The 27,044-nt window shown below is 43.0% G+C and overlaps 1 protein-coding gene across 1 annotated transcript; it reads right to left on the bottom strand.

Annotated features, from left to right (window-relative positions):
* Positions 1-16,468: 16,468 nt before the first annotated feature.
* Positions 16,469-26,553, bottom strand: LOC132881494 (E3 ubiquitin/ISG15 ligase TRIM25-like). The gene is made up of 6 exons (XM_060914000.1): positions 25,872-26,553; positions 20,824-20,919; positions 20,462-20,695; positions 20,166-20,337; positions 19,910-19,969; positions 16,469-19,804 (listed from the first exon to the last, which is right to left on the bottom strand). The coding sequence occupies exons 1-6, from the start codon at positions 26,460-26,462 to the stop codon at positions 19,269-19,271; spliced, it is 1,689 nt and encodes a 562-aa protein (XP_060769983.1). The 5' UTR covers positions 26,463-26,553; the 3' UTR covers positions 16,469-19,268.
* Positions 26,554-27,044: the final 491 nt, after the last annotated feature.

The raw sequence follows: 27,044 nt of genomic DNA, 5'->3' as shown, positions 1-27,044 counted from the left end.
ATGATTATAAATCCCAGTTTCTGCACCAATTAGAGGATTTTTTTTGGAGTTTAATTTGGGCTCGGTTGATGACCCCAGAATTTTGTGGGATGCCGTCAAAGGGTTTATACACAGCAACGCCACGCGCTTCGCCTCAAATTTGCATAAGGCTAGAACAGCTAAATTACAAACTCTGGAAGCTGACTTGGCCAGAATAGATTTGACCTTACAAAGTCACTACTCCCAACAGATTGAATTACAACGTGACATCATTAAAAAATAAATTAATAATATTTTAAAGCAACAGTCAGAATTCCTAATACATAGGTCTAGGCAGCGTTACACAGCGTTTTACTCTAATTTATACTAATCAGAGATACAGTTAGATAGAGAGCGGTGTCACAATTTCCTTGATCAGCTAGATCTACCACAGATGGCAGCAACTGGTTCTATGCAACTTAACGCACCCATATCGCTGGAAGAACTTAAGTCATCGGCTCTCGACATGCAAAGTAACAAATCATCAGGGTTTGATGGAATACCACCCGAAGTATACGTGGAATTCTGGGACAAGCTAGGCCCGCTACTTCTAGACACGATAATGACATCTATAGACAAGGGAGTTTTTCAAGAGAGGTCAATATAGCCCTCATATCTTTACTCTTAAAGAAAGACAAGGACCCTGTAGACTGAAGTAGTTCTAGACCACTCTGTTGATCTTGTTGCAGATCTTAAAATATATGCAAATGTGCTGGCTCAACGCATTCAGAATCACATGCCGACATTAGTCAGCTGCGATCAAACTGGATTTATAAAGTCTAGGCTAGCTGCGGACGATGTCAGATGACTCCTCCATATCGTCGCTGTCAGTTCAAAACCTGCTATGTGACAATTTGGGTCAAATTGGGTTCTCTTTTGCAATTTATGCTAATATAATGCTGCAATTAGCTATTTTGATGGATATTTAACTGACCAAGCTAATAATAGAACAAGTAAACTTTTACTGGCTTCTCAGCTTATTTCAGAGTTTTATTCAGTTTTTTACGTCTCCTGTAAACAGGCCCGTTTCAAGCTATTTGGGGGCCCTAGGCAAAGGGGGATCTGGGGCCCATAATTATCCCCCCCTCGACGAAAGGCCTTATGGCCGCCTACCCACTGAAGACTTAATAAATAAACAATACACATATTGTAATCATTCTTACGATTTTTACTTAATAAATGAACTCTTTACATTATTATAAATAATTATCAAACCCAATTAAACACAAGAATAGACAAAATACACACACACAGTGAATAGATAGGTGGATGGTTGAGAGAGAGAGAGAGAGAGAGAGGTTGGAAGTTGTGTGGGTGTTTACAACTGTTAGGGGATTTGTACTGTATATTTTTAAAGATAAGCTCTGTTAAAAATGGGGTTTTTTGTTACTGCAAGAAATAAAAGTAAAATGTTTTTGAGGACACATCAGCATGGGAAATACCATGTAGTGTAATGCTTGTTGAATGAGCTATGTGAGGTGTGAATGGGTCAAATTTAAAACAGTAATTCATTTAAAAAAGTAGTCAAGTCTCCTGGATGTCTGGGTGGCAAATTTGTCAATGACTTGCTCATACCACTGGGGATCTTGTTGAAGAGATTTAAGCATCCTCCTTTCAATTGACATGACTGCTAAACTTTTCAACCTCTCTTGTCCCATTGTGTTTCTGGTGAAGCTTTTTATGCGCTTCAGACATGAGAAGCTCCTCTCAACTCCTGCTGAGGTGGCACCAATGGTGGCAATCAGACACGAGTCTATACACCTGAGACATTGCCTCATCAAGCCCGTTTGACTTCATGAAGCTGATAGCCTCACACAGTTTTCGGGAAGAGTGGATCTCTGCATCACTGTAGAAATGCTGCAGTTCCACCTTCAGTTTGGCCTCATCAAAGAAATTCCCATATGTCTCTGACAAGTTGGACAATGCACGAGAAGGGAATTCTGCTTTAAATGATTCAAATTTGTCAAAGTCTAACAGCTCCATGAAATGCAAACGGCCAAGCTGCTGGAAGCGCTGTGTGAGTTGGGCCTTGATGCTGTCATGCACTGAGTCATAGAGAGTTTTATAGACCTGGCGATGGTCTTGCTCACCCTGCCTTCTCTTTCTCCTGTGACCAAATTCGGGGTCTTCTGTGAGACTGGCAGCTTTGCTGTATGTTTTCTCAAAAGCCCTGTCTGACTTCAGCTCATTAAGCAACTGCATAAAGTTTTCTATGCGCTGTTTGCAGAAGGCAACATCCATGACTTTCTGTTGCAGTATGTTAAATAAAACGTCGGTCTGTGCAAACAGCTCCTCAAAAGTAAAAAGCAAGAACATGAACTCAAAGTCTTCCAATTTTGCCTTCAGGCCATCCGCCAATCGAGTTGTTTCATCATCCATAGAAGGATGTTCTAGAACGCGGGTAAACGTGTTAAGCAATTTTTCATGGTTACCTGCGACGGTATTCACGACCCTGGATGAGAAATTCCAACGTGTTGGAGCGGTCTTTGGCATTCTCGCGCAATCAGATTCCTCAAGTAGTGCCACCCTCTTACTTGATTTGGAAAAGAATGACGTGAACCCACCCAGGTTTGCAAAAAAGACTCGCGCTTTGGGTATGGCCTTGACACCTTGACTAAGGACGAGATTCAGGCGGTGGGCATGACAGTGAACAAAAGTAGCGGCTGGAGCAACCTCTCTCACTTTAGCCTGCAGTCTATTGAGAGCCGAGGCCATCACCGCAGCACCATCGTAAGTTTGTGCAACCAACTTCTCAGCGAAGTTGTAAGGGGACATCTCGGACTGCACAAACTGAAACAATGACTGCGCATCCCTCCCACTAGACATGTCGAAAAAGCCCAGAAAACGTTCCTGAATAATGCCCTGACTGTCCACGAACCTCGCGATAATTGAGAGCTGGGAATGACAGCTTATATCAGTGGTTTCGTTAATCTGCCATGAAAAAAACGGAGTCACGTTTAATTCTTTCGATATTTCGTGGCTGATTGACGTGCCGATTGCACAGATCAAGTCATTCTGGATGCCACAGGACATGCCACTAAAAACACCAGAAGACTGCAACTGCTCTGCCAGCAAATTGTCATACCATGCAATCAGTTCCGTCAGCTCCCTATAGTTTCCCTTGTTGTCTGAATTTGGCCCTTCATCCCGCCCCCTAAATGCCAGCTCCTGCATGCCCAAATACGCCACAGCATCAATCAGACGCCTCAGTGTATCTCTGTTGCGATGCACTTTAGCATTGTGCTGTGCCACTTGTATCCGCACGCCCTCGTCCACTAGCTGGTCAACTGGCACACTGCCTAGCAATTTCAGGCGAATAGCTGCACCAACGTGTTCCTTGGTCTGGTCGTGGCGCTTGGTGGCCCTGTCCAAATTTTTAATGTCATTAAATCCCTGCACAGACCATGTTTGGGATTTGCTACCCATCAACAGGCAAGGCCAGCAATACTGCCGTTTGGTTGTGACACTGCCTGTTAGCCATGGGTATCTCCGATACCATGAGGTGTTGGTGTTAAACACACTTAGCTTACCATTCAGTTTCTGAATGTTAAGTTGGGGAACTGGTCTCCCTTCAGTTTTGATTCTAACCTTCTCCTCATAACCCAGTGTTTGAAATGGCGTGTTTAGCATTGTGTACACAATGTCACGTTCCTCCATCGCGTTTTATTAAGTTGATAAACTGCAACAAAGCAATAGCCAACAATTAGTCAAATTCTCCGCTGTCCGCACTACTCAAAACGACACTACTCTAGCTCGGCAGTGACACTGACAGTAAGTATGCTATGATTTCAACCCGCCAACTCATCCCTTCACTCTGATTGGCCGCACTGACGAATGCAGTTCTGCTGATTGGCTGCTTGATGACAGGCAAATAGACCCGCCCAAATGGAGGAATCGCCTCCCTTTCGCCCATTCACTCCCATGTTAAAAGAGGAGCCCGTGAATCGCCCATGTTCTGAGCGCATACAATGGATGTCAATGAGGAGGTTAGGGAGGACAATATTTTGGCGAGTTTTTCTTCCATTTTTAATTGATAAAATATAGTTATTTCAACTGTTTTGACATGTTTTAAACGTTTGTCTATTAATTATATGCGTTTTTTTAAACTAATGTGTCCTGGAAATTCTTTCTTTAAAATTTTAAGGGAGGATCTTCCTCCCTTTCCTCAATGGAGGAGTCGCCATTGATTATATCTCCTTCTCACCCCCGGTGGGGGGTGGTATCCATGTCATCCTCAAGCTCGGGTCCTCTACCAGAGGCCTGGGAGTTTGAGGGTTCTGCGCAGTATCTTCGATGTTCCTAGTACTGCGCTCTTTTGGACTGAGGCTTCAGATGTTGTTCCTGGGATTTGCTGGAGCCACTCTCCCAGTTTGGGGGTTACTGCCCCAAGTGCCCCCACTACCACGGGGACCACGCAACCCTTGACCTTCCACATCCGTTCCAGCTGCTCTTTCAACCCTTGATACTTCTCAAGTTTCTCATGTTCCTTCTTCTTGATGTTGGCATCAGCTGGGATCGCCACATCTATCACCACCACCCTCTTCTGCTCTTTGTCCACCACCACTATGTCCGGTTGGTTAGCCAGGATCTGTTTGTCAGTCTGGAAGCTGAAGTCCCACAGAACCTTGGCCCTGTTGTTCTCAGCCACCTTCTGTGGTATGGCCCATTGGGACTTGGGTACTTCTATTCCATACTGGTTGCAGATGTTCCTGTATACTATCCCAGCCACTTGGTTGTGCCTCTCCATGTACGCTGATCCAGCTAGCATCTTACACCCTGCTACTATGTGCTGGACTGTTTCAGGGGCTTCTTTGCACAGTCTGCATCTTGGGTCTGATCTACTCTGGTAGATCCTGGCCTCTATGGCTCTTGTGCTTATGGCCTGTTCTTGTGCTGCCATGATTAGTGCCTCTGTGCTGTCTGTCAGTCCTGCATTATCCAGCCACTGGTAGGATTTCTTGATATCAGCCACTTCCTCTATCTGACGGTGGTACATGCCATGTAGGGGTTTGTCTCTCCAGGTTGTCTGTTCCTCCTCCTCCTCTGCACTCTCATCAGGGTTCTGCTGCCTGAGACATTCACTTAGCAGTTCATCCTTTGGGGCCATCTTTCTGATGTATTCTCGGATTTTCAATGTTTCATCCTGGACCGTGGTCTTGACGCTCACTAGCCCTCGGCCTCCCTCTTTCCGCTTAGTGTATAGTCTCAGGGTGCTGGACTTGGGGTGGAACCCTCCATGCATGGTGAGGAGCTTTCTAGTCTTGATATCTGTGGCTTCTATCTCCTCCTTTGGCCAGTTTATGATACCAGCGGGGTATCTGATGACTGGTAGTGCATACATGTTGATGGCTCGGACCTTGTTCTTACCATTCAGCTGACTTTTCAGGACCTGCCTTACTCTCTGGAGGTATTTGGCTGTGGTTGACTTCCTTGTGGCCTCTTCATGGTTTCCATTAGCCTGTGGAATGCCAAGGTACTTGTAGCTGTCTTGGATATCACCTATGTTGCCCTCTGGTAGGTCAATCCCCTCAGTCCGGATCATCTTGCCTCTCTTTGAGACCATCCGGCCACACTTGTCCAATCCGAATGACATCCCTATGTCATCGCTGTAGATCTGGGTGGTGTGGATCAGCGAGTCTATTTCTCGCTCGTTCCTGGCATACAGCTTGATGTCATCCATGTAGAGCAGGTGGCTGATTGTTGCCCCACTACGGAATCGGTACCCGTAGCCGCTCTTCGTGATGATCTGACTGAGGGGGTTCAGGCCTATGCAGAACAGCAGTGGTGATAGCGCATCTCCTTGGTATATGCCGCACTTGATGTTGACTTGGGCAATGGGTTTTGAGTTGGCCTCTAGGGTTGTCTTCCACATTTCCATTGAGTTCTGGATGAAGGTCTTTAGGTTCCTGTTGATCTTATACAGTTCCAGACATTCCAGTATCCATGTGTGTGGCATTGAGTCGTAGGCTTTCTTGTAGTCAATCCAGGCAGTGCACAGGTTGGTCTGTCTCTTCTTACAGTCTTGGGCGACTGTTCTATCGACCAGTAGCTGGTGCTTGGCTCCTCTGGTGTTACTGCCAATTCCTTTCTGTGCGTCGCTCATGTATTGAGCCACATGCTTACTCATTTTTGCCGCAATGATGCCTGACAGGGCCTTCCATGTTGTGCAGAGACAGGTAATTAGCCGGTAGTTGGATGGGATGGGTCCCTTCTGGGGGTCCTTCATGATTAGGACTGTCCTGCCTTGGGATAGCCATTCTGGGTGGGTCCCATCCCTCAGCAGCTGGTTCATCTGTGCTGCTAGGCGTTCATGGAGTGCAGTTAGCTTCTTCAGCCAGTACGTATGGATCATATCGGGGCCTGGTGCTGTCCAGCTCTTCATCTTTGACACTCTTTCTTGGACGTCTCCCATTGAGATGGTTACTGGTTCTTGTTCTGGGAGGTTGCTGTGGTCAGCTCTTAGGTCCACTAACCATTGGGCATCGGTGTTGTGTGATGCCTTTCTTTCCCATATGTCTTTCCAGTATTTTTCCACCTCAGCTCTTGGTGGGTCTGACCGGTTGTTGTTCCCCTGCCACTGAGAGTACACCTTGGCTGGTTCAGTGGAGAACAGCTTGTTTATTCTCCTGGCCTCTCCCTCCTTGGTGTATCTCTTCAACCGTAGTTCAGCTAGCTGGCTAACTTCTCTCCATGCTGCCTTTATCTTGGCCTCTAATCGTCTCTTCCATGGTGGATACTGTTTGTTATGTCCCAAGCCCACCTTGTGTCCAAGCATCTCCATGATTACTGTTGCTGTACTGTGTATCAGCTTGTTGGTCTCAGTGATTGTCTTCAGAGCAGCATTCACATCTACTAGTAGATCTTCTGAAGGTACTTGGCAACTCAGCTTCGGTATTCGTCGGGGGCTCCAGGTTCCCAGTTGGGTCACGATCTTCCTTCTCAGGTCAGCAGCTCTTGTGTTGAGGCTGTTAGTTGTTGGGGCTTGGTACCCAATCTCTGGTTGTGGGGATGATGACATCTCCCTGCTGACCTGTCTTCCTGGCTCCCCCTTGCCGTAGCATCGTTATTGTATTTCATTAATCTCTAGTTGTGATAGTAGATTTCGATTACGGATGTTGGAACACTGGGCTAATAGCTGTTTCTTTGTTAGCCTTGATTGTGGGTTTTGAAGTATCCAATGGTCCCACATTCGCTGCATGTATCCCCTCTCTCTGGGATTGCTTGTATAGTAGCATTCCAGCAAATCCGTATTTTCTGTCCTCGTCCATCGATGTCTTGTTCCAGTAGCCCATTTCTCATCAGTTTGCCCTGGTTCCCTAGCAACTGACGCAGACCTTGTTGACCCGGGCGACGTCTGAGCCGGTATGACTCTATCAGTTATGTCTTCACTCATTCCTGAGGTAGGCTGATATATCATGAGGGTTTTTTGCCTAAGAACCCTTACTGGATGATGTTTTGCCCCGACCGGGATTCGAACCCCGATCTCCTGTGTCGTAGTCAGTGAGCGTAGTCAGTGAGCACTGTACTATCCAGCTGATATATATATCAAATATGAAAATAAGACAAAGTAATATTAAATGTGCAAATAACACAACACTAAATATTTACAGTATATACACAAGTAGAAATAACTTCAAATGGTGATTAAATGATTACAAACATGAATAAGAATCTTAATAAGAACCAGCACACATAGAAAAGTGCAAAAGGTATAGAAAAACACATAAAAATTTAAGAATACACAACTAGAATCATGGGCAAAATGTCTAAAACTGCTGCTTGCGGGCTTTGGCTTCAGCAAAGGCAGCCACAATACCCACCATGTCCAAAGACCTGCGGACATCACATTCAATTGACATCAGTGCCACTTTTTTACATAAATAGGCTATTTATGTAAAAAAGAGCTTTCTTGTGAGCCATCCCCTGTCCTACTCCATTCATGCTCACGACACACTAGCTACTTCTGATGAAAGTCATGCAGCTCGCTGAAACTAACTCTGACTATGACATTTTGATAAACATAATAAGTTAATCTGGGAGAAGTTGACAGTCTTTCACCTATTTGTGTGGCACATACTAGAATGTTTAGCCAGTCCTTGCAAGTTTGTAAGCCTGTTGTGCATGACAATGTTTACATCACTGTTATAAACACTGTCTACAAGATAACTACCATTAACGTAAGCTAGCTACCAAATTTGCTTGTCGACCCACTTGGTATTAATGAGTGTGTACATTCTCACTTACCAGTTTCTTGTTTTTTTTGTCTTCCTCTTCCCTTTTCTTCTTTCTCTTCTGGCTCCCTGAGGGGTAATTTCGCTTCATATTTGATTTAGTTTTTTTGCCGTGGAGCTCTGCAACCACTTGACTGGACGGAGATGGGCATTGAGGGGTTGACAACAGACCGTCATTGCACTTTTCGGCCAAAGCATGTAGGGAGGCGCTGTTGTGCATTAGGGGGCCCCCCTTGGAACTAGGGTATTTCAACAAGTGTCATTAGGCGCTGCGCTGCCGCGCTCAAAAAGTTGTCATTGCTATTGAATACATAACCAGTCGTTCGGCAGCGGGGGCCCTTCGAGGGCTGGGGCCCTAGGCAATTGCCAAGTCTGCCTACCTTGTTGCAACGGGTCTGCCTGTAAAAAAGGAAAAATGTCACATAGCAGGTTTTGACCTGACAGTGATGATATAATGCTGCAGTAGACAAAACAGCCCCAGCTGCAGTTCTATCCCTTGACGCTATGAAAGCCTTTGACAGGCTGGAGTGGTCCTTTCTGTGGGTGGTTATAGAAAAAATGGGTTACTGTGGAAACTTTATTCATATGATTAAGGTTCTGGACTTAAATCCCTCAGCCCTGGTACTCACTGGCCAACTAGCCTCTGCACTCTTCCCAGTCACTAGATCATCTCGACAGGGCTGTCCCCTGAGTCCAGCACTTTTTGCACTTTCTTTTGAGCCACTTGCTCAGCTGATTCGTCAGTCTTCCAATGTGCATCCTATTTCAGTTCGCGACACTCATCACCACTTGTCTTGATATGCCGATGACGTTTTGGTCTTTATGGAGAATCCACTACAATCTATACCTAACTTGCTATCCATTTGTGAAGAATTTAGTTGTCTCTCTGGTTTTAAGATCAACTGGACCAAGTCCTCATTACTTCCACTTAACGATTTGGCTAGGAGGTTGCAATTTGCAGCTGGTATTCCAGTTGTCCAGGACTTTAAGTATCTCGGGATACAAATCTTCCCATCCTTGAATCGCATTGTAACGCACAACTACTCAGACACAATGAATAAAATTAAAGCAAACTTGGACAGGTGGATTACAGTGGCAGAACTAGACTTTTTTCTTTGGGGGGGCAAGGGGGTGGCCAGGACTATTTCAGGGGGGTCAATGGTTCCTACTACTACACACACAAATATGCACGAACACTCACGATTAATGTTAGCGATTGTGTGCTGTATATCTGTTTTTTATCTTATGAGTTTAAATTATGCATTATTGTTATTATTATTTATTCTTACATGGTGTTGCACCTGTTCTTGTCTTGTGTTCTTGGCCATGTCATGACTTCTAATTATTTTTGTCTTTTTGTTATATATACATACACACCTTTCTTTCTTTCAACATTAAAATTCCAGGGACTACAGATGAAAGAAAACTAGTCAGTGATTATTTCTAGTGCATTTACATGTTAATTAATACACATTGATCCTTCTTAAATAAATAAACTTATAAACAATACTTTCAATTTACAATCATGTTTAAGTAGCTACGTATTAAGCACACAGAAGATGTTGTTTTGAGTGTAATTTGTAGTTTATTAATGTACAAAATGAATACGGTGCATTTACCAACACCCTGACACCATTGACTGGAACTAAAATGCACATAGTAACTCAAGTCACACAGTTACTCAGTTACTGACACACTGAGTCAGTTACACAGTCACACAGTTACTCACACACACAGGTACATATAGTCAGTTGTTCACACAGCCAGTAGTCCATCAAACTATCAACTTTCCACAAAATAAATAAATAAATAAATAAATTGCCAATTACCAATTTGACATGACATATGAAGACCACCAAGATTTAACTAAGTAGAACATACTACACAGGTAAGCAGGACACAGTGCAGAGCTTGGTCATAACCAAAGACTAACAATACCCATCTTAGCTTCAAAAAAAGCATAATTCTTCTATTGTGATGAGAAGTGGCAAAATAACTGACAAAGTCATCCATGTTAAGGGCACGTGCCCTCCTGGACTCAACACTTAGAATACCCAGATGATTTAACCGGTCATCGACCATTGTTGTCCTGAGATGTGTTTTTATTAGCTTTAAGGCAGAGAAGCTTCTTTCACAGGAAGCAGTGCTGACAGGTGTAACAATGGCAATTTTGCAAAGCCTGAATAGCTCGTGAGAAACTTCTTTGTAGGGCTCAAGGAAGACAAGAAAATCAAGCAAAGAAGATGGTTTGTCTAACCCCCCTTTCATTCTCCTTTCCAGTAGCCGCTTTGTTTGGTGAACTTCATGTCTAAGGTCACATAAATCAGACTCAAAGGTCTTGGCAAAGGCAAACAGAGGCTCATCATTCAGAAAAGTTGGACTATTTGGATTCAGAGACTGCACACCATGCATGATCTCACAACTTTTACTTGAAAAACGCCTATTCAGCTCAGTTATGAGACAGTCAATCACCTGATAAAAGAGTGCTCTGGGGAAGTCCTCTTCATCACAATTTCTCTGTCCTACTGTGCTCATCATCAGTGAGTCAAGAAATCTTGAGCTTATTTTACGCTGTCTTTTATTGTGTGCTTGTACACCGATTTTGCACTGTTGTGCAAGCTCCTCAACCTCTTTCCATAGTTTGCTGAAATAATCATCATTTCTGTAATCCTGCAAAGTGTCTTTAAGGGAAACTACTAGATCCACAGCCATTGCTAAATCGAGAGTGCTAGACTGGAGCATGTCAGAAAGACACTTGGCATCCCCAAGTACTGTACAGGAGGTAACCAAAAGCCCCAAGAACTGCAAGTCAATCTGTGAAAGAAGACCCCTTGCAAGCACTGATCTTTCACCTTGTTTGTCAAGTGAAAGATCTTGCAACAGTTTCAGAACTGCAGGAAGTCTGTCTCTGAGATTACGGCATGCTGCGCATCTGCATGCCCACCTGGTGTCTGAAAGTGCCTGTAGTTCCCTGGGCTGCTGCGATGGATACAGGTCCTTCTGAACCTCAAGCCACTTCAGATGCACATAAAACCCAGATATGAAGTTATACAGCTGCTGCAGAAGTGCAAAAAAGTCAACAACCTCAGGCACTGCTTTTGTAGCGTCGACAAGAACTAAATTTAAGCAATGTGCATTGCAATGGACGTAAAATGCAAATCTGGGGTTGCTTTGGATTCTCGCTGCGACCCCAGAATGCCTGCCACTCATGACAGATGCTCCGTCGTACCCTTGTCCCACAAGATTATTTTTGTAGTCCAGACCATGTTTCTCTAGACAGCTGACAATCATTTCACTGAGACCTGCTGCATTAAGGGTCTCAGCTGCTTGAAAGCATAGGAAGCTTTCATGTATGGCACCATTGTAGTAGTAGTGCACTACCAAAGACATTTGTTCCTTTTTTTGCATATCTTTTGTTTTGCCTGCCATCACACTGAATACTTCATTTTCTTTCACTTCTTTTATGATTTCTTTCTGAACCATCTCAGCTAAGCCCTGAAGTATTTCATTCTGTATTTGGTTACTTGTGTACTTTGCGTTTCCACATGCCTCTAACCGTTGCTGAATGAATGTCGTGTTTTGCAATTTCGTCCATTATAGCTAAAAAGTTACCCTTATTGTTTGATTCTTGAGACTCCCGATGTCCCCTTTGTGGTATGTTTTGGGTCGCGGTCAAAAGAAGGACATTTGCGATTGTTTTGATATAGTGTCTGTTTTCTTCCACTTTTTTTTGGCGGTTCTCATTTAACAAATTTAACGGTGTCTGGTTTGTTTCTTTAGCCCTTTTATACTCACTCCATGCATACATTGCATTAACATGGAGTTCTGACTTAGAGTGGAGTTTAAATCCTGACTCATTAGACAATGCCTTTTTCCAGTTTGAAAACCCTACATCTGATGTAAAGGCAGAGTCAGGGGCATTAGGTAAAGAAAAATGTCTGCAAACAAAGCAGTAGGAAGAGTCTTTAGATACAGAATATTCGAGCCAAGAATTATGCCTGTACCAGCTGCTGTTGAAAGCCCTCTTGCTTGTGCCATGCTGAGTTCTAGGGAATTTTCTCAAATGTGGCTGAACTGGAACCTCTTCTTTCGATGTTGAAATATCTGTAACACAATAAAATTGAATCATAGTTGAGGGATGCAGAAGATTATCAGACACGGACTGCAGCAAACTAGCAGGTTTCAGATAAGTAGACCTACCACTGGGCCCTTTTGGAGGTGCAAAAGCAGTGCTCCACTGGATTAGTCTCCCCAACTCTCTGAGCCCGTACTGTATCTCTATAGTCAAAATTGGATTATTGTAATGCCTTACTGTCTGGATGTTCCAATAAGTGCATAAACAAACTCCAGTTAGTTCAAAATGCAGCAGCGAGTCCTTACTAGAACTAGAAAATATGACCACATTACCCCTGTCTTATCCACACTGCATTGGCTCCCAATCAAATTTCGTATTGATTATAAAATACTACTGTTGACCTTTAAAGCACTGAATGGTCTCGCACCACAGTACCTGAGCAAACTTCTGGTCTTTTATGACCCGCCACGCCTACTTGGATCAAAAGGTGCAGGCTATCTGCTGGTACCTCGTATAGTGAAGGCTACATCGGGGGGCAGAGCCTTTTCTTACAAAGCCCCACAGTTATGGAACAGCCTTCCAAGTAGTGTTTGGGAATCAGACACAGTCTCGGCATTTAAGTCTAGGCTGAAAACATGTCTGTTTAGTCAAGCCTTTTGTTAATAGTGTTTATGAGGTAAAGGTGTAGATCTGGAGGGTCCTCAGGCATAGTGTTTTGGTAAACTGGGATGTATGGATGCTGTCAGTCCCCCACTCACTTGCTCACTTGAGTTTGTTGATGGTGTGGTGGCTGGCTGCTTTATGTCCCGGGGCTCCCTCATGCCTGTGTTACCTTCTGGCTCTCCCCTTTTAGTTATGCTGTCGTAGTTAGTTTTGCCGGAGTCCCTGCTTGTACTCAGTGCAAAATGTATACTGTACCTACTTATTCAGGTGACATTGGGCATACCTAACAACCTGTGTTTTCTCCCCCCCCCAAAAAAAAAAAAATCTGTCCCTCTGAGTTACATGTCAATCCTGGGATCAAGGTGCTGACCTCTTCTGCTCCTTGGACCTGCCTGATCCATCCTGATGCCCTATGTCTGGTTGGAGTCTCATCACATCGCTCCTGTGGAGGACGGCCCCATATGGACAGTTGGAAGTCACACTTGGAAGATGCTCTGGACATTTACAGTAATGCTTTTATGGCTGAGGACTACAGTTGACTTGCTAACTTTAGGACTGCAGTTGTCATGAACAGTTTTGCATTCAAGTTTCCATTAATGAAGAGTTATAACATCAACAAAACTGACTTCATGTTAAAACTGTTAATGTTATAGTCATGTTGTCTGTTGTTGTCCAGGTGAGGATGGGTTCCCTTTTCGGTCTGGTTCCTCTCGAGGTTTCTTCCTCATGTCATCTGGGGGAGTTTTTCCTTGCCACAGTCACCATGGGCTTGCTCATTGGGGATAGATTGGGATAAAATTGGCTCATGTCTTGGGTCATTCACATTCTCTAAAGCTGCTTTGGGACAATGTCTATTATTAAAAGCACTATACCGTATAAGCAAACTTGACCTGACTTGGCATGTTAGTGTAAGAGTGTAGCGCTTATCGAGTGTGGGTGGAGCACAGAGGACGGCAGGACAATGCTTGGAGGCAGATAAATCTATTTATTTTCACAACTTTTCAGTCTAAATACTTCCATATACACACACTTGTCTGGTCCCGGGTTGTGCTCCCTCTCCTCTCTCTCTCTGCCTCCTTAAATAGGGAGCGGTTACTGGGAAAAAACACACACAAACACAGGTTAATTATCCTCAGGTGTCGCGATTCTGCCACTCACCTTCCCTGGCTCCACCCTCCTGTCACAGACCGGCGCTTGACCACGCCCCCGCTGCCACAAAGAGAAAAGTTATTTTCCTGAAGCTTGTATGCCACTTCTTCATTCTCTTCTGGACTTTCAATAGACTTGTGTGAACTGCATACCTTTTTCTGCTGTTCTTCTGTGAGTGACCACCATCTTCACTTCCTGCATTATGCCTCAGTTCCAGTATTTTATATTTGTATTTAAATGCATTACTCAATAATGTGTTCACATTTTCAAAATTCTTCACACAGAGAGCACAACAGCAGTCTATGTGGACTGAACTCATCTCATCTCATTATCTCTAGCCGCTTTATCCTGTTCTACAGGGTCGCGGGCAAGCTGGAGCCTATCCCAGCTGACTACGGGCAAAAGGCGGGGTACACCCTGGACAAGTCGCCAGGTCATCACAGGGCTGACACATAGACACAGACAACCATTCACACTCACACCTACAGTCAATTTAGAGTCACCAGTTAACCTAACCTGCATGTCTTTGGACTATGGGGGAAACCGGAGCACCCGGAGGAAACCCACGTGGACATGGGGAGAACATGCAAACTCCACACAGAAAGGCCCTCGCCGGCCACAGGGCTCGAACCTGGACCTTCTTGCTATGAGGCGACAGTGCTAACCACTACACCACCGCGCCGCCCCCACCTTAGCTTTCAAAATGCTTAATTTTTTTTTCCATTCAAACTCAACCTTCAACAAAACTGTTTTTCACACATTTACATACTGTTTTCAAAACTGACCAATACAAGTTTAAAACCAGTGTTAATAATAATGAATCTACACAACACACTTTACATAATGATCTAAAGGAAGTGAATATGGAAAGTGTCATAACACATTATATAATGGTGCTGTATGGTAAATTGTTTAAATTTGTATTTTTATTAATAAGTTAGGCAGCATGGTGGTGCAGTGGTTAGCACTGTTATCTTACAGCAAGAAGGTTCTGGGTTCAAGCCCAGTGGCAGACAGGGGCCTTTATCCCTGTTCTCCCTGTATCTGCCTGGGTTTCTTCCAGGTGCTCCGGTTTCCCCCAAAAACATGCAGTTAGTTGACCTGGCTCCTCTAAATTGTCCACAGGCGTGAATGGTTGCTTGTCTGGGGAACCTGTGACAGGCCAAGAAAGCCAGAGGTGCATGAAGTGTGCTCAAGATAGGTGCAGACAGCTTTGTAAGAGGCTGGAAACTGACAGGCCAATTGGGTGGTGACAATAGATTAATGAGTTAATAATATTCCATTCATTATTTTTGTATTATCATTGGTTAATCCTTCATTATATTCTCTAGTCACACATTTATGTTGGTGAGCAGAAGTCTAATGCACCTGTTTCTTGTTATTTAGGCTTGTGTGTGTGAGAAAAACAAAAAGATATCTTTTCGGGTATGATAAGGCAGAGAGGAAGATCTGCTGTATTTGGACTGAAATGAAGTAATTCTCACAGTGTCACGTTTGCGCCCATCAGCACTCAGGACTCAGATTCCCAGAATTCACAGCAGCCTTCAAATATGGCTGCCACAGACCACAACACCCATCCTGCACTTCAGCACTCATAGTCCCAGATTACTGATTACACACACCTTGAGTCTATCACCTCAGCATACTACTTAAGCTCACGCACTGCACTGGTTCACTGGGAATGAAACAGTCACTCTGTGTCCGAAACCACTCACTCATTTACTACTCCGTCACACCGTTATTTACGTCATTACTGTCACACAATTAAAACGTGCCAGATCAGTCAGCTGTTGGGTTTTCAAAATAATAAATTTGCATGTATTTTTGTGATAAATACATATTATACTGAGTGTATTTTCCACATTAATAAATACAAAGTACTTTGTGTCTGCTGCATCTTTCAGTTCTTTTAAATCAAGGCTGAATACTTTTTTCTTTGCCTCTGCCTTTTCTCATCTCGTTATCTCTAGCCTTTGATTTGATTTCTTTCATCGCTACCGTAATGCATGATGGTATATATTGTTTGGTTAGTGACCATTGGTTGTACACTATTTTTCACGGTGCATTGTGGGATACTTTGAGTGCACTATATAGGGTGTAATAATTCTCATTCTACATTCAGACAGCACTTCAAAATGGCAAACTCACTATATAGTCCACTATATAGTGAGTAGGGAGTGATTTCGGACACAGGGCAGATTTTATATCGAGCTCAGTGGAACAAACATGACATTTGTGGAGTAAGCAAAGAAGTGATTCAAAATGTGGGTAAAGGCACCCTCTGGTGGTCTGAAGGGGAAATGTGCAGGTTAAATATGACAATGTTCCTGGACACGTTTCTTTCATTTTTATTTGTTAACACACCGGTCTAAAATCATTTTACATGAATGAGCTGTTACTATAGTAACAAAACGTATTAGAAGGAGCACATTAATACAAAACCTACGCTACAGTCAGAGCTGCTGTTACAGAAAAGTAATCAACACTTTCTGACCAATCAGAATAGAGAACTGTAATAGAGCAGGATAAAGCGGCTGGAGAAAATGAGATGAGTTGAGATGAAAAGGACATAGGCTCCAGCTTGCCTGCGAACCTGTAGAACAGGATAAGTGGCTACAGATAATGGATGGATGGATAGATGAAAAGGACTTTTAAAACAATAAAAAATTCCAACAATCATGTTCAGAATCTAAATCAGGTTTCAGACCACAGACAGATCCAGTTAACAGAGACATATCTATCATCATTATTCCCACATACAATATAGGACAACATTAAAAGAGATGTTTTTGGAGGAAAAAAAGTCAGATAGGTTTACAGTGATTTTCACAAACACATATTTAAGACGCTCTAGTTATTTCCCACAGATTAAATAACTGAAAAATATACATCGAAAGTGGAGGAACAAACAAACAAACAAACAAAAAAACCTTTGTGTGTCAGTACAGTGGCTTACTGACATCCTGACTTCAGTCTTAAAAGCTTCTGTCTGAAAATGAGTTAACCACATAAATTTCATCACTGGGGGAAACTTTATTCTCCTGTGGTCTTATCGTTTATTTTGCAAAACTTTATAATATTTGAATAAAAAAATCCAAACTCACAGATAAACCTGGATTTATACGGTTCTACCTGCGGGCTTATCATTAGGCATGAACTCGTCAGCCTTAACTAATCATGTACTGTACTGCATGTTGTAATGGAGTTTAAATAGTGTTCAATGTTTTACAATCAAATTTCAGGATTGAGAAACAACTTCAGATTTTAAAAAAGTGAATGTGTATTTTACATCTGAGAACACAAGCAGAAAAATAAAATTCATTCTAAAAGTGATTTTATTTTTATATAGGGGGCGGCACGGTGGTGTAGTGGTTAGCGCTCTCGCCTCACAGCAAGAAGGTCCGGGTTCGAGCCCCATGGCCGGCGAGGGCCTTTCTGTGCGGAGTTTGCATGTTCTCCCCATGTCCGTGTGGGTTTCCTCCGGGTGCTCTGGTTTCCCCCACAGTCCAAAGACATGCAGGTTAGGTTAACTGGTGACTCTAAATTGACCATAGGTGTGAATGTGAGTGTGAATGGTTGTCTGTGTCTATGTGTCAGCCCTGTGATGACCTGGCGACTTGTCCAGGGTCATACATGTCAACCTTTGGTCAATCAAACCTGTATAACCAACCTCCAAAATCCGTATTTCCCTTATAAAATCCGTATAAGATGCAAATTAAAATAATTTACCTAAAATTTGAATGATAATTAGCAATGATATATCCCAGTTACTTTTTATTCAATATTAATAACAATAAACCTTCAGAATGAATACAAAGTATTTTTCCAGTCTCACCTGTGAAAGGTAATCCCATGTGATCTTGTTTGGACGGTAAACCTGTTGGTACAGTTAAACGCAGCACATGAATGAGGCATCTTTATTCTCGGCTACTGTATACCAGAGACGGCTGAAGAATCTCCACTTTGCCCCATCCAATATGGCGGCGAGGATGACGTATGATTCTACGCAGAAGGCGGCGTCTATGTTTATATGTCTATGACTTCACGGTTGGCGGGATTCTCGCAATGCGGTGTGCGCATGATCAAAAGTGGAACGAAGTCTCGCTACTACAAGATAACACGCGATTTCATAAGACTCTTTACTGGCTGGCTGTGGTGTACAATACGTTTATCATCGTGGGAATTGATTATAGCTCTAAATAAATATTGAAGTTTTTTTAAAGAATCCGTATAACTTTATTTATATGCCCGTATACTACGTTTATTGAATCAAATCCGTATAAAATACGGACATTCCGTATAGGTTGACATGTATTCAGGGTGTACCCCGCCTTTCACCCGTAGTCAGCTGGGATAGGCTCCAGCTTGCCTGCGACCCTATAAGACAGGATAAAGCAGCTAGAGATAATGAGATGAGATGAGATTTTTAGTGTGACCTGAACAGGTTTAAAATGTTTTACACTGGCTTAATTACTGTTTATTAGTTATTTAATGAGGTGTTGCTTAATATGAAACAAACAGAACTTTATTATGCTTAGGTCATGAGAAATTCTTTTCTTTTCAAACTTTACAAGTTTCTTGTCTGACAGTTGATTTTTAACATCTCCTTTTTAATTATTTTATTCAGGGTGGCACAGTGATGTAGTGGTTAGCACTGTTGCCTCACAGCAAGAAGGTTCTGGGTTCAAGCCCAGTAGCCGACGAGGGCCTTTCTGTGTGGAGTTTTCATGTTCTCCCCATGTCTGCATGGGTTTCCTCCAGGTGCTCCAGTTTCCCCCACAGTCCAAAGACATGCAGGTTAGGTTAATTGGTGGCTCTAAATTGACCATAGGTGTGAATTGTTTTTTTGTTTTGTTGTCTCTGTGTCAGCCCTACAATGATTTGGTGGCTTGTCCAGGGTGTACCCCGCCTCTCGCCCATAGTCAGCAGGAATAGGCTCCAGCTTGCCGTGTTGCTGCACAGGATAAATGGTTACAGCTAATGGATGGATTATTTTATTCATCTGTTTTAATTTAAATATTACAATGACTGGATTTTGTGCATCTGGATTGTGTTCCAGTAAAACAGATGATCGAGCAGCAATGTGGTAACGTTCAGGAATAAAACACAAAAATAAAACACAACACACTTTTCTATTCTGGATCACACAATCTCACAGCAGAACCAGAAAACCAGGAGAGCCAGAATCCAGCATATAGAGGCTGAATGAATGTGGTGTGGACTCTGTGGAGGAGCTTCATTTTGTCAGAGACACTGTAGAAAGACAAAGTTCCTGCACTATAATCCACATACACACCTATTCTGGAGGATGATGGAACTCTGACATCAATTTTAATATTGTTGTGAAAGAAATAGAGAGAAGAAGAAGAACACCAAAGACACCAGGACTGATTGTTGTAACCAAACCCAGACTCTTTACCCCGTCCTTTCCTGCTGATGTCTTTATATGAGACTGATATATCCACACTACCAACACCACTCCATTCTACCTCCCAGTAACAGCGTCCGCACATATTCTCCTTACACAACACCTGAGTCCTGGAGTCAAATCTCTCTAGATGATCAGAGTACTGCTGCTCACGTCCACTGTATCTCACCATTCTGTTCTTCTCAGACAGCATGAGGTTACGATGTGCCGTGTTGGGATCCAGAGTCAGATAACAGAAATCTAAAATAAGAGAGAAAAACAAACTGAACAATGTGAACATGTTGGGTTTAATTCACACGATATATTTATGTCAAGTGTGTGTGTGTGTGTGTGTGTGAGATGTACATTTCAGAAACTCTTCTCTGCTCTGTGGCTCTGGTGGTGAAATTATCTGAATTGCTGCAGCTGAGGAGAGAAAAAGGGAAACACGAGTTTGTGCAAAAGATGGAAAGAGTTTAAAGTGATAGTCAGTTTATTAATTTTAAATCAGTATTTTAGTTCAAAGTGTCAGGTGAATAAAGTGTCTGCAGAAAAGAAAGCAGGAACATTGCTAAGAAATCACACATCACTGTGTTTCTCCAGCATGAACAGCTTCTCTTACCATGTGGAGGGATTTTGTTGAATTCCTGCTCACAGAATTCCTCAAGTGTCTTTTTCAGATCTGAGAAAAAATGCCTCACTCTGTCAAATGAGAGAGGTTGATGGGCAGTGATGCTGGATGCTTGAAAATTTGGTCTACTGAATGGAGGAGACTGACGTCCAGAAGCTAAAACCTGAAGAAAGCAAATTAAATTTAAAACACACTTGTGATGTCAGAAATTGACATTTTGTTGTTACCTTAATATGTTTCAGAGAGTGAGGAACTGCTGGCTCTGTAGATCAGAGAGTGAGTGCTACCTGGAGGAAATGGATGTGATCGTGTGTGTATGAAAGCTGTTCCAGCTCAGTAACTCTCCTTTGAAGATCAGCAATCTCCTGCTCCAGTTGCTCCAGGAGCCGTTCAGTTTGACTCAGTTCAGCCTTCTCCTGATCTCTGATCAGCTCTGTCACCTCCGAGCGCTTTTTCTCCATGGAGCTGATTAGCTCAGTAAAGATCCTCTCACTGTCCTCCACTGCTGTCTGTGCACTGAGCTGTTAGGGGACACACACACACGATTTAAAGCTCATTTATCATTTTCTCTCTTACTGGGATTGTAAATGACTCATTGTCCATGTTGTGTGTTTTTCTATGAGCAACTCTGTCTCTGCTCACTGCTCACCTTTATAATGTTCACAGCCTGTTTCAGCTCCTGCACCTTCTTCTGCTTCTCCTGGATTCTCTGCTGGGATATCATCTGCTCCTCCTTTAACTCAGTCTGAGGACAAGACAATTATTTTCAGCTCCTTTTGAAATCCATTCATCTGTATTCATTCCTACAGTATCCACTCAAGTAATATCTCAGTGTTGGAGAATTTCTATCTGTTTCTTATATTTTGTAGTGTTTTGAGCAAGAAATCACTTCCATGCTGTTTATGATGAGTGGCAAAATAAAGAGTAAACACTGAGTTTTTGGCTGGTGTAAAAAGTCAGACTAATCACCAAATCACTCCACCCCACCCCCGCTCCCTGTCTGTCCCTTTGAGTTGCATGTCAATCTTGAGATGGAGGTGCTGGCCTCTTCTGCTCCTCCGACCTGCCTGATCCATCCTGATGCCCTATGTCTGGCTGGAGTCTCATCACATTGCTCCTGAAGGAGGATAGCCCGATATGGACAGTCAAAAGTCGCACTTGGAAGATGGCTCTGGACACTTACAGTAATGGTTTTATGTCTGAAGACTACAGTTGACTTGCTAACTTTAGGACTGCAGTTGTCATGAACAGTTTTGCACTCGTTTCCAGATTACTATGTACCTGGATGACTGAGATTCTTCACAGATATGTTTCTACGCACTTTGGGATGAGATCCCTTCGACTGGTGCGGGAGTATGGGAGGACTTCCAGAAAACTGGCAGACATCTTAGCCAGAGAGGAGAGTTCATTTTTGTCAACCTGGAACGACCATCATTGAACAGAGGTGGGTGTCTATGACATCTTTTATCAGCCACCTTCAATGCAGCCATCAGCATTCTGATTCGGATTCTGTGATGATCCTTGAGAGGATAAATACTGGATACTCCCTATTAGTCAGACAGAACTGAGGAAGCCTTTAGGATGAGAGGCGAAACGTTTTCAAGAATCTTCAAGCAAGTCCAGTTGCTCTCTTCAACCAACCACAGACCATCAATGAACAGTTTATAACTTCAACAAAACAGACTTCATGTTAAAACTATAATGAATCTCCTGGTTACACAGTTATACTTTGTGACTATATAGGACACACTGCAAGTTATTTATCATCATGCTATCTGTTATCACCCAAATGAGGATGGGTTCCCTTTTGAGTCTGGTTCCTCTCAAGGTTTCTTCCTCATGTTGTCTGAAGGAGTTTTTCCTTGCCACCGTCGCCACATGCTTGCTCATTGGGGATAGTTTAGGGATAAAATTAGCTCATGTTTAAAGTCATTAAATTTCTGTAAAGCTGCTTTGCGACAATGTCTATTGTTAAAAGCGCTATAAAAATAAACTTGACCTGACTTGAAACTTGACTTTTATTTATTTTTGGAATCATTTTAAATTAGAAAAGGCACTTTTTAGTTCTCTGCAACAGTGGTGGGACATGGCTGAAGCACAAACCAAGATTTTTGTCCACTCTACACTCTCAGTGTCACAAGAGACATTATCAGATCACTTAAAGCCCTGGAGTTTGAGATAGGGGAACTCCAGTGTTTGGAGGCCACAGGAGATTGAAGGCATATTGAAGCCCTCAAAAATAAAATAGCCATAATGAATGGCCTGTTGGGCATTACAGCACAGGGGGCACTGGAACACTCACACTTTAAAAGCACGACTGAGGTGGATGCGCCTTCAAACTTCTTTGGTCTTGAACAAAAGAATGGACAGAAAAGATTCATGCATGCTGTGTGAACAGAATTAGGGGATCTTGTATCCTAAGCCACTGAAATTCACAAGCAGACAGTCAGCTTCGACTTGAAGCATTACAGCAGCAAGCAGGCAGGGGCACAGGTTTTGGAGGAGAGCTTCCTTAATGACTTACCAAAGCTCTCAGTGCAGGCACCAGAGGAAAAGGGCAAAGTACTGACACTAGGGAAGGTCCAGGAAGCTCTCCAAGGTATGAATAACAGCCGGGCACCAGGTATTGATGGTCTCCCTGTAGAATTCTACAAGACCTTCTGGGCAGTAATAGGGCAGGATGTACTAGAAGTGTTACAGGACAGCATGAACAGAGGCATGCTCCCATTGAGCTGCAGGAGGGACATCCTGACCCTACTTCCAAAAAAGGGAGACCTCATTTGTCTGAAGAATTGGTGCCTGGTTTCACTACTGTGCCCTGACTGTAAGCTGCTTTCAAAAGCATTAGCCTCAAGACTGATGAAGGTAATGGAGCAGATCATTCACCATGACCAGATATACTTTGTGCCTGATAGGTCTATTTTTGATACCATATTCATGACATTTTGGATGTCTCCAGGCTATTGGGCTAAAAGACTGGTCTCAGTTTTCTACACCAGGCTTTTGACTGGGTTGAACATGGATACTTGTGGAAGGTGCTGGAAACCTTTTGGTTCATCCCAGGTTTTATAGCCAAGATCAGGATTTTGTGCAGTGAAACTGAGAGTGTACTGAAGGTTAATGGTGGTTCATGTGCCCATTTTAAAGTTTACAGAGGTATTAGACAAGGCTGTTCTCTGTCAGGTATGTTATACACTCTGGCAATTGAGCCTTGTTTATGTAAACTGAGAAATTGAGACTCTGGTTTTAACATACCTAATTCCAATGCTTCTTTCTATCTCTCAGCATATGCTGATGACTTGGTAGTTACAGTAGGCACACAGACAGATGTGAATGTTTGTTTTAATTGACCTTTTAAAAAGACTTTGAGATTTTAGCATCTGCTAAAGTTAACTGGGCCAAAAGCGAAGCCATTTTAGTTGGGGAGTGGGGCTGCCAACACTACCAGGAGGTCTAGGATGGAAAAAGGGTGATTTTAAATACTTGGGTGTCCACCTGGGTAGCCCTGAGTTTTTAAATAAAAACTGGGAAGGCATTGTTGAAAAGGTCAAATGCAGACTGGGCATGTGGAAATGGCTGGTCCCAAAAATATCCTACAGGGGGATATTTTATACTTGTGGAAGGTTGTATATACTGGTCATAAACTACCTAGCAGCGTTATCCCTATGGCACAAGCTGGCATGCGTAGATCCACTGCCAAACCTGCTAGCAGACATCCAGGCCCTGTTAGTGGACTACTTCTGGGATGTTCTACACTGGATTCCTCAGAGCGTTCTACATTTGCCTAAAAAGAAAGGGAGGACAAGGGCTGGTCCAGCTTGGCATCAGAACTGCAGCCTTTGACTCCACTTCATACAGAGACTCCTCACTGGACCCAGAAATCTAGTGTGGAGAGGACCAGCTTACAGAGTGTTGCACATGGTGGGAGGAATGGGAATGGACAGAACTTTGTTTTTAGTTGACACAAGAATGCTGGACATGAATGGATTACCCATTTTTTATCATGGACTTTTTAAAATTTGGAACTGTTTCAAAAAAACAGTGTAAGGAATGCAGGACATTACACTGGCTGCTGGAAGAGCCCCTAGTTTATGGTGGACATCTGGACATCTCTGGTGGGACTACTCCCACACTGTCCAGGTCTCCTCAGGGATTGTAACACTCAGGCAGCTAGCCGAGATTGCAGGGACAGACTTGTCACAGGCAGAGGACCTGGGAGTGTGTATGGGACTATGGTCCCTGCATATTACAAATCAGCTCCTACATCACTGGAGGTCCACCCAAACATAAGAGGAGCAAGTTCAGCTGATGAACTATAAAAACAGTGAAGCCAGTCCTGCCGAGGAGGAACCTTTTCCCCAGCTGAACATCGCTCCAGACCTGGATGGGTGTGGGGGTCCCCTTCTGGAGTGCAGGGGTGATAATGAAATTAACTTTCAAACTGCGTCAGGTAAGCTAAGCTGCTGAACAGTATCATTTTAAATAAGAAAAGTTTTAAATAAGAAAAAAAAATGAGTGGGAGGGTGGACACCCCATGGAGAAGTGTTGAAACATGTTTTTCATGCCTTCTTACATTGCTTCAGGTTGCAATCATTGTTTTATCTGTTACAGAAAAATTTAAAGATCATTTAATGTTAATTTTACCTTTCACCTTTTTATTGTTGGTGTTATACATGTCAGGAAAATCAAGTTCAGGTGTCAGCTGGTTAATTTTGTCCTTGACCAGGCCAAAATGGCAATCTTTCAAAATGGCACAAAGCACAGACTGTGACCTGAGAGAATTCTCTCCAGACTATGTCCAGAGTTTTCATTGATTTTAGTTTAGTGTGTGTGATATAGACATGTTTAAGACAGTGAGGTGTTGTGAGGAGGCTCTGTGCTCTGTAGTGGAAGAAGAACTTTGTTTGACATGAGACATACATTAACAGCATCACCACAATAACTTCCTCACATTGTATACTGATACATTTAGCCTAATTGTGTAATGCAACTTTTGTAAAAATAAAGCATCATAAAAAGTTCTTAAAAAGTCTCTCTCCCCCTGCCTCGCCTTGTCACAGTCCAGTGTTGGCTAAAAACGTTCACTAACCGGTCTAACCAGATTACGACTATCACTGAAGATAAATTTAACCAGAACACATACAATTTGAATAAACTTTTACAGAATCATTCTGATTGATACACACATGGAAATTAAAGTCTAAATCATATCTTCTATACTACTAAAGGAAGGCTGTCTGTCTCTCTGTCTGTTCACCTATGCAAATCAACATGGCTTGACACACATACTCCATACTTTGCATCTGGATTGGTGACACCCCAGAGGGGCCCAAGACAATATTTTTGATTTTCCAAAATATTGGATTATTGCTAATCCAACACACTTAATTTCCCATAGGCTACATGTTCGCGCTAACATGCTGCGGGCAGCCTTGGCAGGGAATCCCCTTCCTCACTCGCCTGAGAGTTTTGATTGTACAGGACCTCGCAATCGACGCTCCTTGCCGGAGACTTCCGCTAGGGCTGAGTCTATGTCACTGAGGAGATGCAGGGAGCGATTTAGCCCTTGGGAACAGCACCATTCAGAGGAAATCAGATTCACGGGCAGTAACTACTAGTAACTGACTAAAGTACCTGTTTCTAAATGGGAAACTATAATTAAGATGGTTTAATTCTGGAAAGATTTCTAGTTCTCACCTGTTTCTCAGCTCTTTCTGCTGCAGCTGAAACAGCATCGTGGTCTTTATGTTTCTCCAACAAACACAAAGAGCAAATATATACTTGATCAGTACGACAGTAGATCTCAATCAGCTTGTTATGTTCAGAACAGATCTTCTCTTGTAGTTTTACTGAGGCTTCAATTAAGGTGTGTTTTTTCAAAGCAGGAACTTCTAGATGAGGTTTCAGATGAATTTCACAAAATGATGTCAGACAAATCAGACAGGACTTGATGGCTTTGTGTTTTCTCCCGGTGCAGAAATCACACTCCACATCTCCAGATCCAGCAAAACAGTGAACAGGAGAAGTAGCTTGGACTTCAGTCTTCTTCAGTTTCTCCACCACTTCAGCTAGCATGTTGTTTCTGTGTAGAACAGGTCTTGTAGTAAAAGTGCCTCTGCACTGAGGACAGCTGTAGACACCCTTCTGAGCCTCCTGATCCCAGCAGCCATTAATACACACCTCACAGAAACTGTGACCACAGGGGATAGTCACCGGATCCTTCAGGAGATCCAGACACACTGGACAGATGAACTGGTCCTGAGCTACTGAAATACTGGCCTCAGCCATTTTCCTGAACTCTCACACTGAGAGAGAGAGAGAGAGAGAGAGATCAGTTTTGTTTTCTCTGAAATGAGAAGTCACTTCCTCACTGTGAATGTGTCTGTGTGTGTGTGTGTGAATGAGAGAGAGAGAGAGAGGTGGAGGAGGAGCATAAACAGAGAGGTCATGAATACTCCTCAATTAACCATTTCATATCCCGTTAGTGCATAACTATAGTCCATGTAGACACACTAATTAGGATTAATATCATGAGAATTTATGAAAATTGAAATCAGTTATTCAATGAACTTGATTAAAATGTCTAAAAATAGAAGTGGAAAAAATCATTTAGAAAAATATGGAAATCCAACACACCGTATTTTTCAGACTATAAGTCGCACTTTTTTTCATGGTTCGGCTGGCCATGCGACTTATACTCCGGTGTGACGTATATATGTTTTTTTTTTTTTCACAGCGGAATAACTGGAGCTGATGCTGAGTCTGACGACAGCCACGCAGAAGAAGAGGAAACGGCGCTTCGTCTGCCGCTGGAGTTGGCAGAGTTGTTCAGAAGCGACATTGAGGATGAGGAATTCAATGGATTTGCTG

The sequence above is a fragment of the Neoarius graeffei genome, chromosome 2 (assembly GCF_027579695.1).
Source record: "Neoarius graeffei isolate fNeoGra1 chromosome 2, fNeoGra1.pri, whole genome shotgun sequence".
NCBI classification, from domain to species: Eukaryota; Metazoa; Chordata; class Actinopteri; order Siluriformes; family Ariidae; genus Neoarius; species Neoarius graeffei.
The sequence above is the reverse complement of the archived record's forward strand: the minus strand, read 5'-3'. Positions and strand labels throughout refer to the sequence as shown.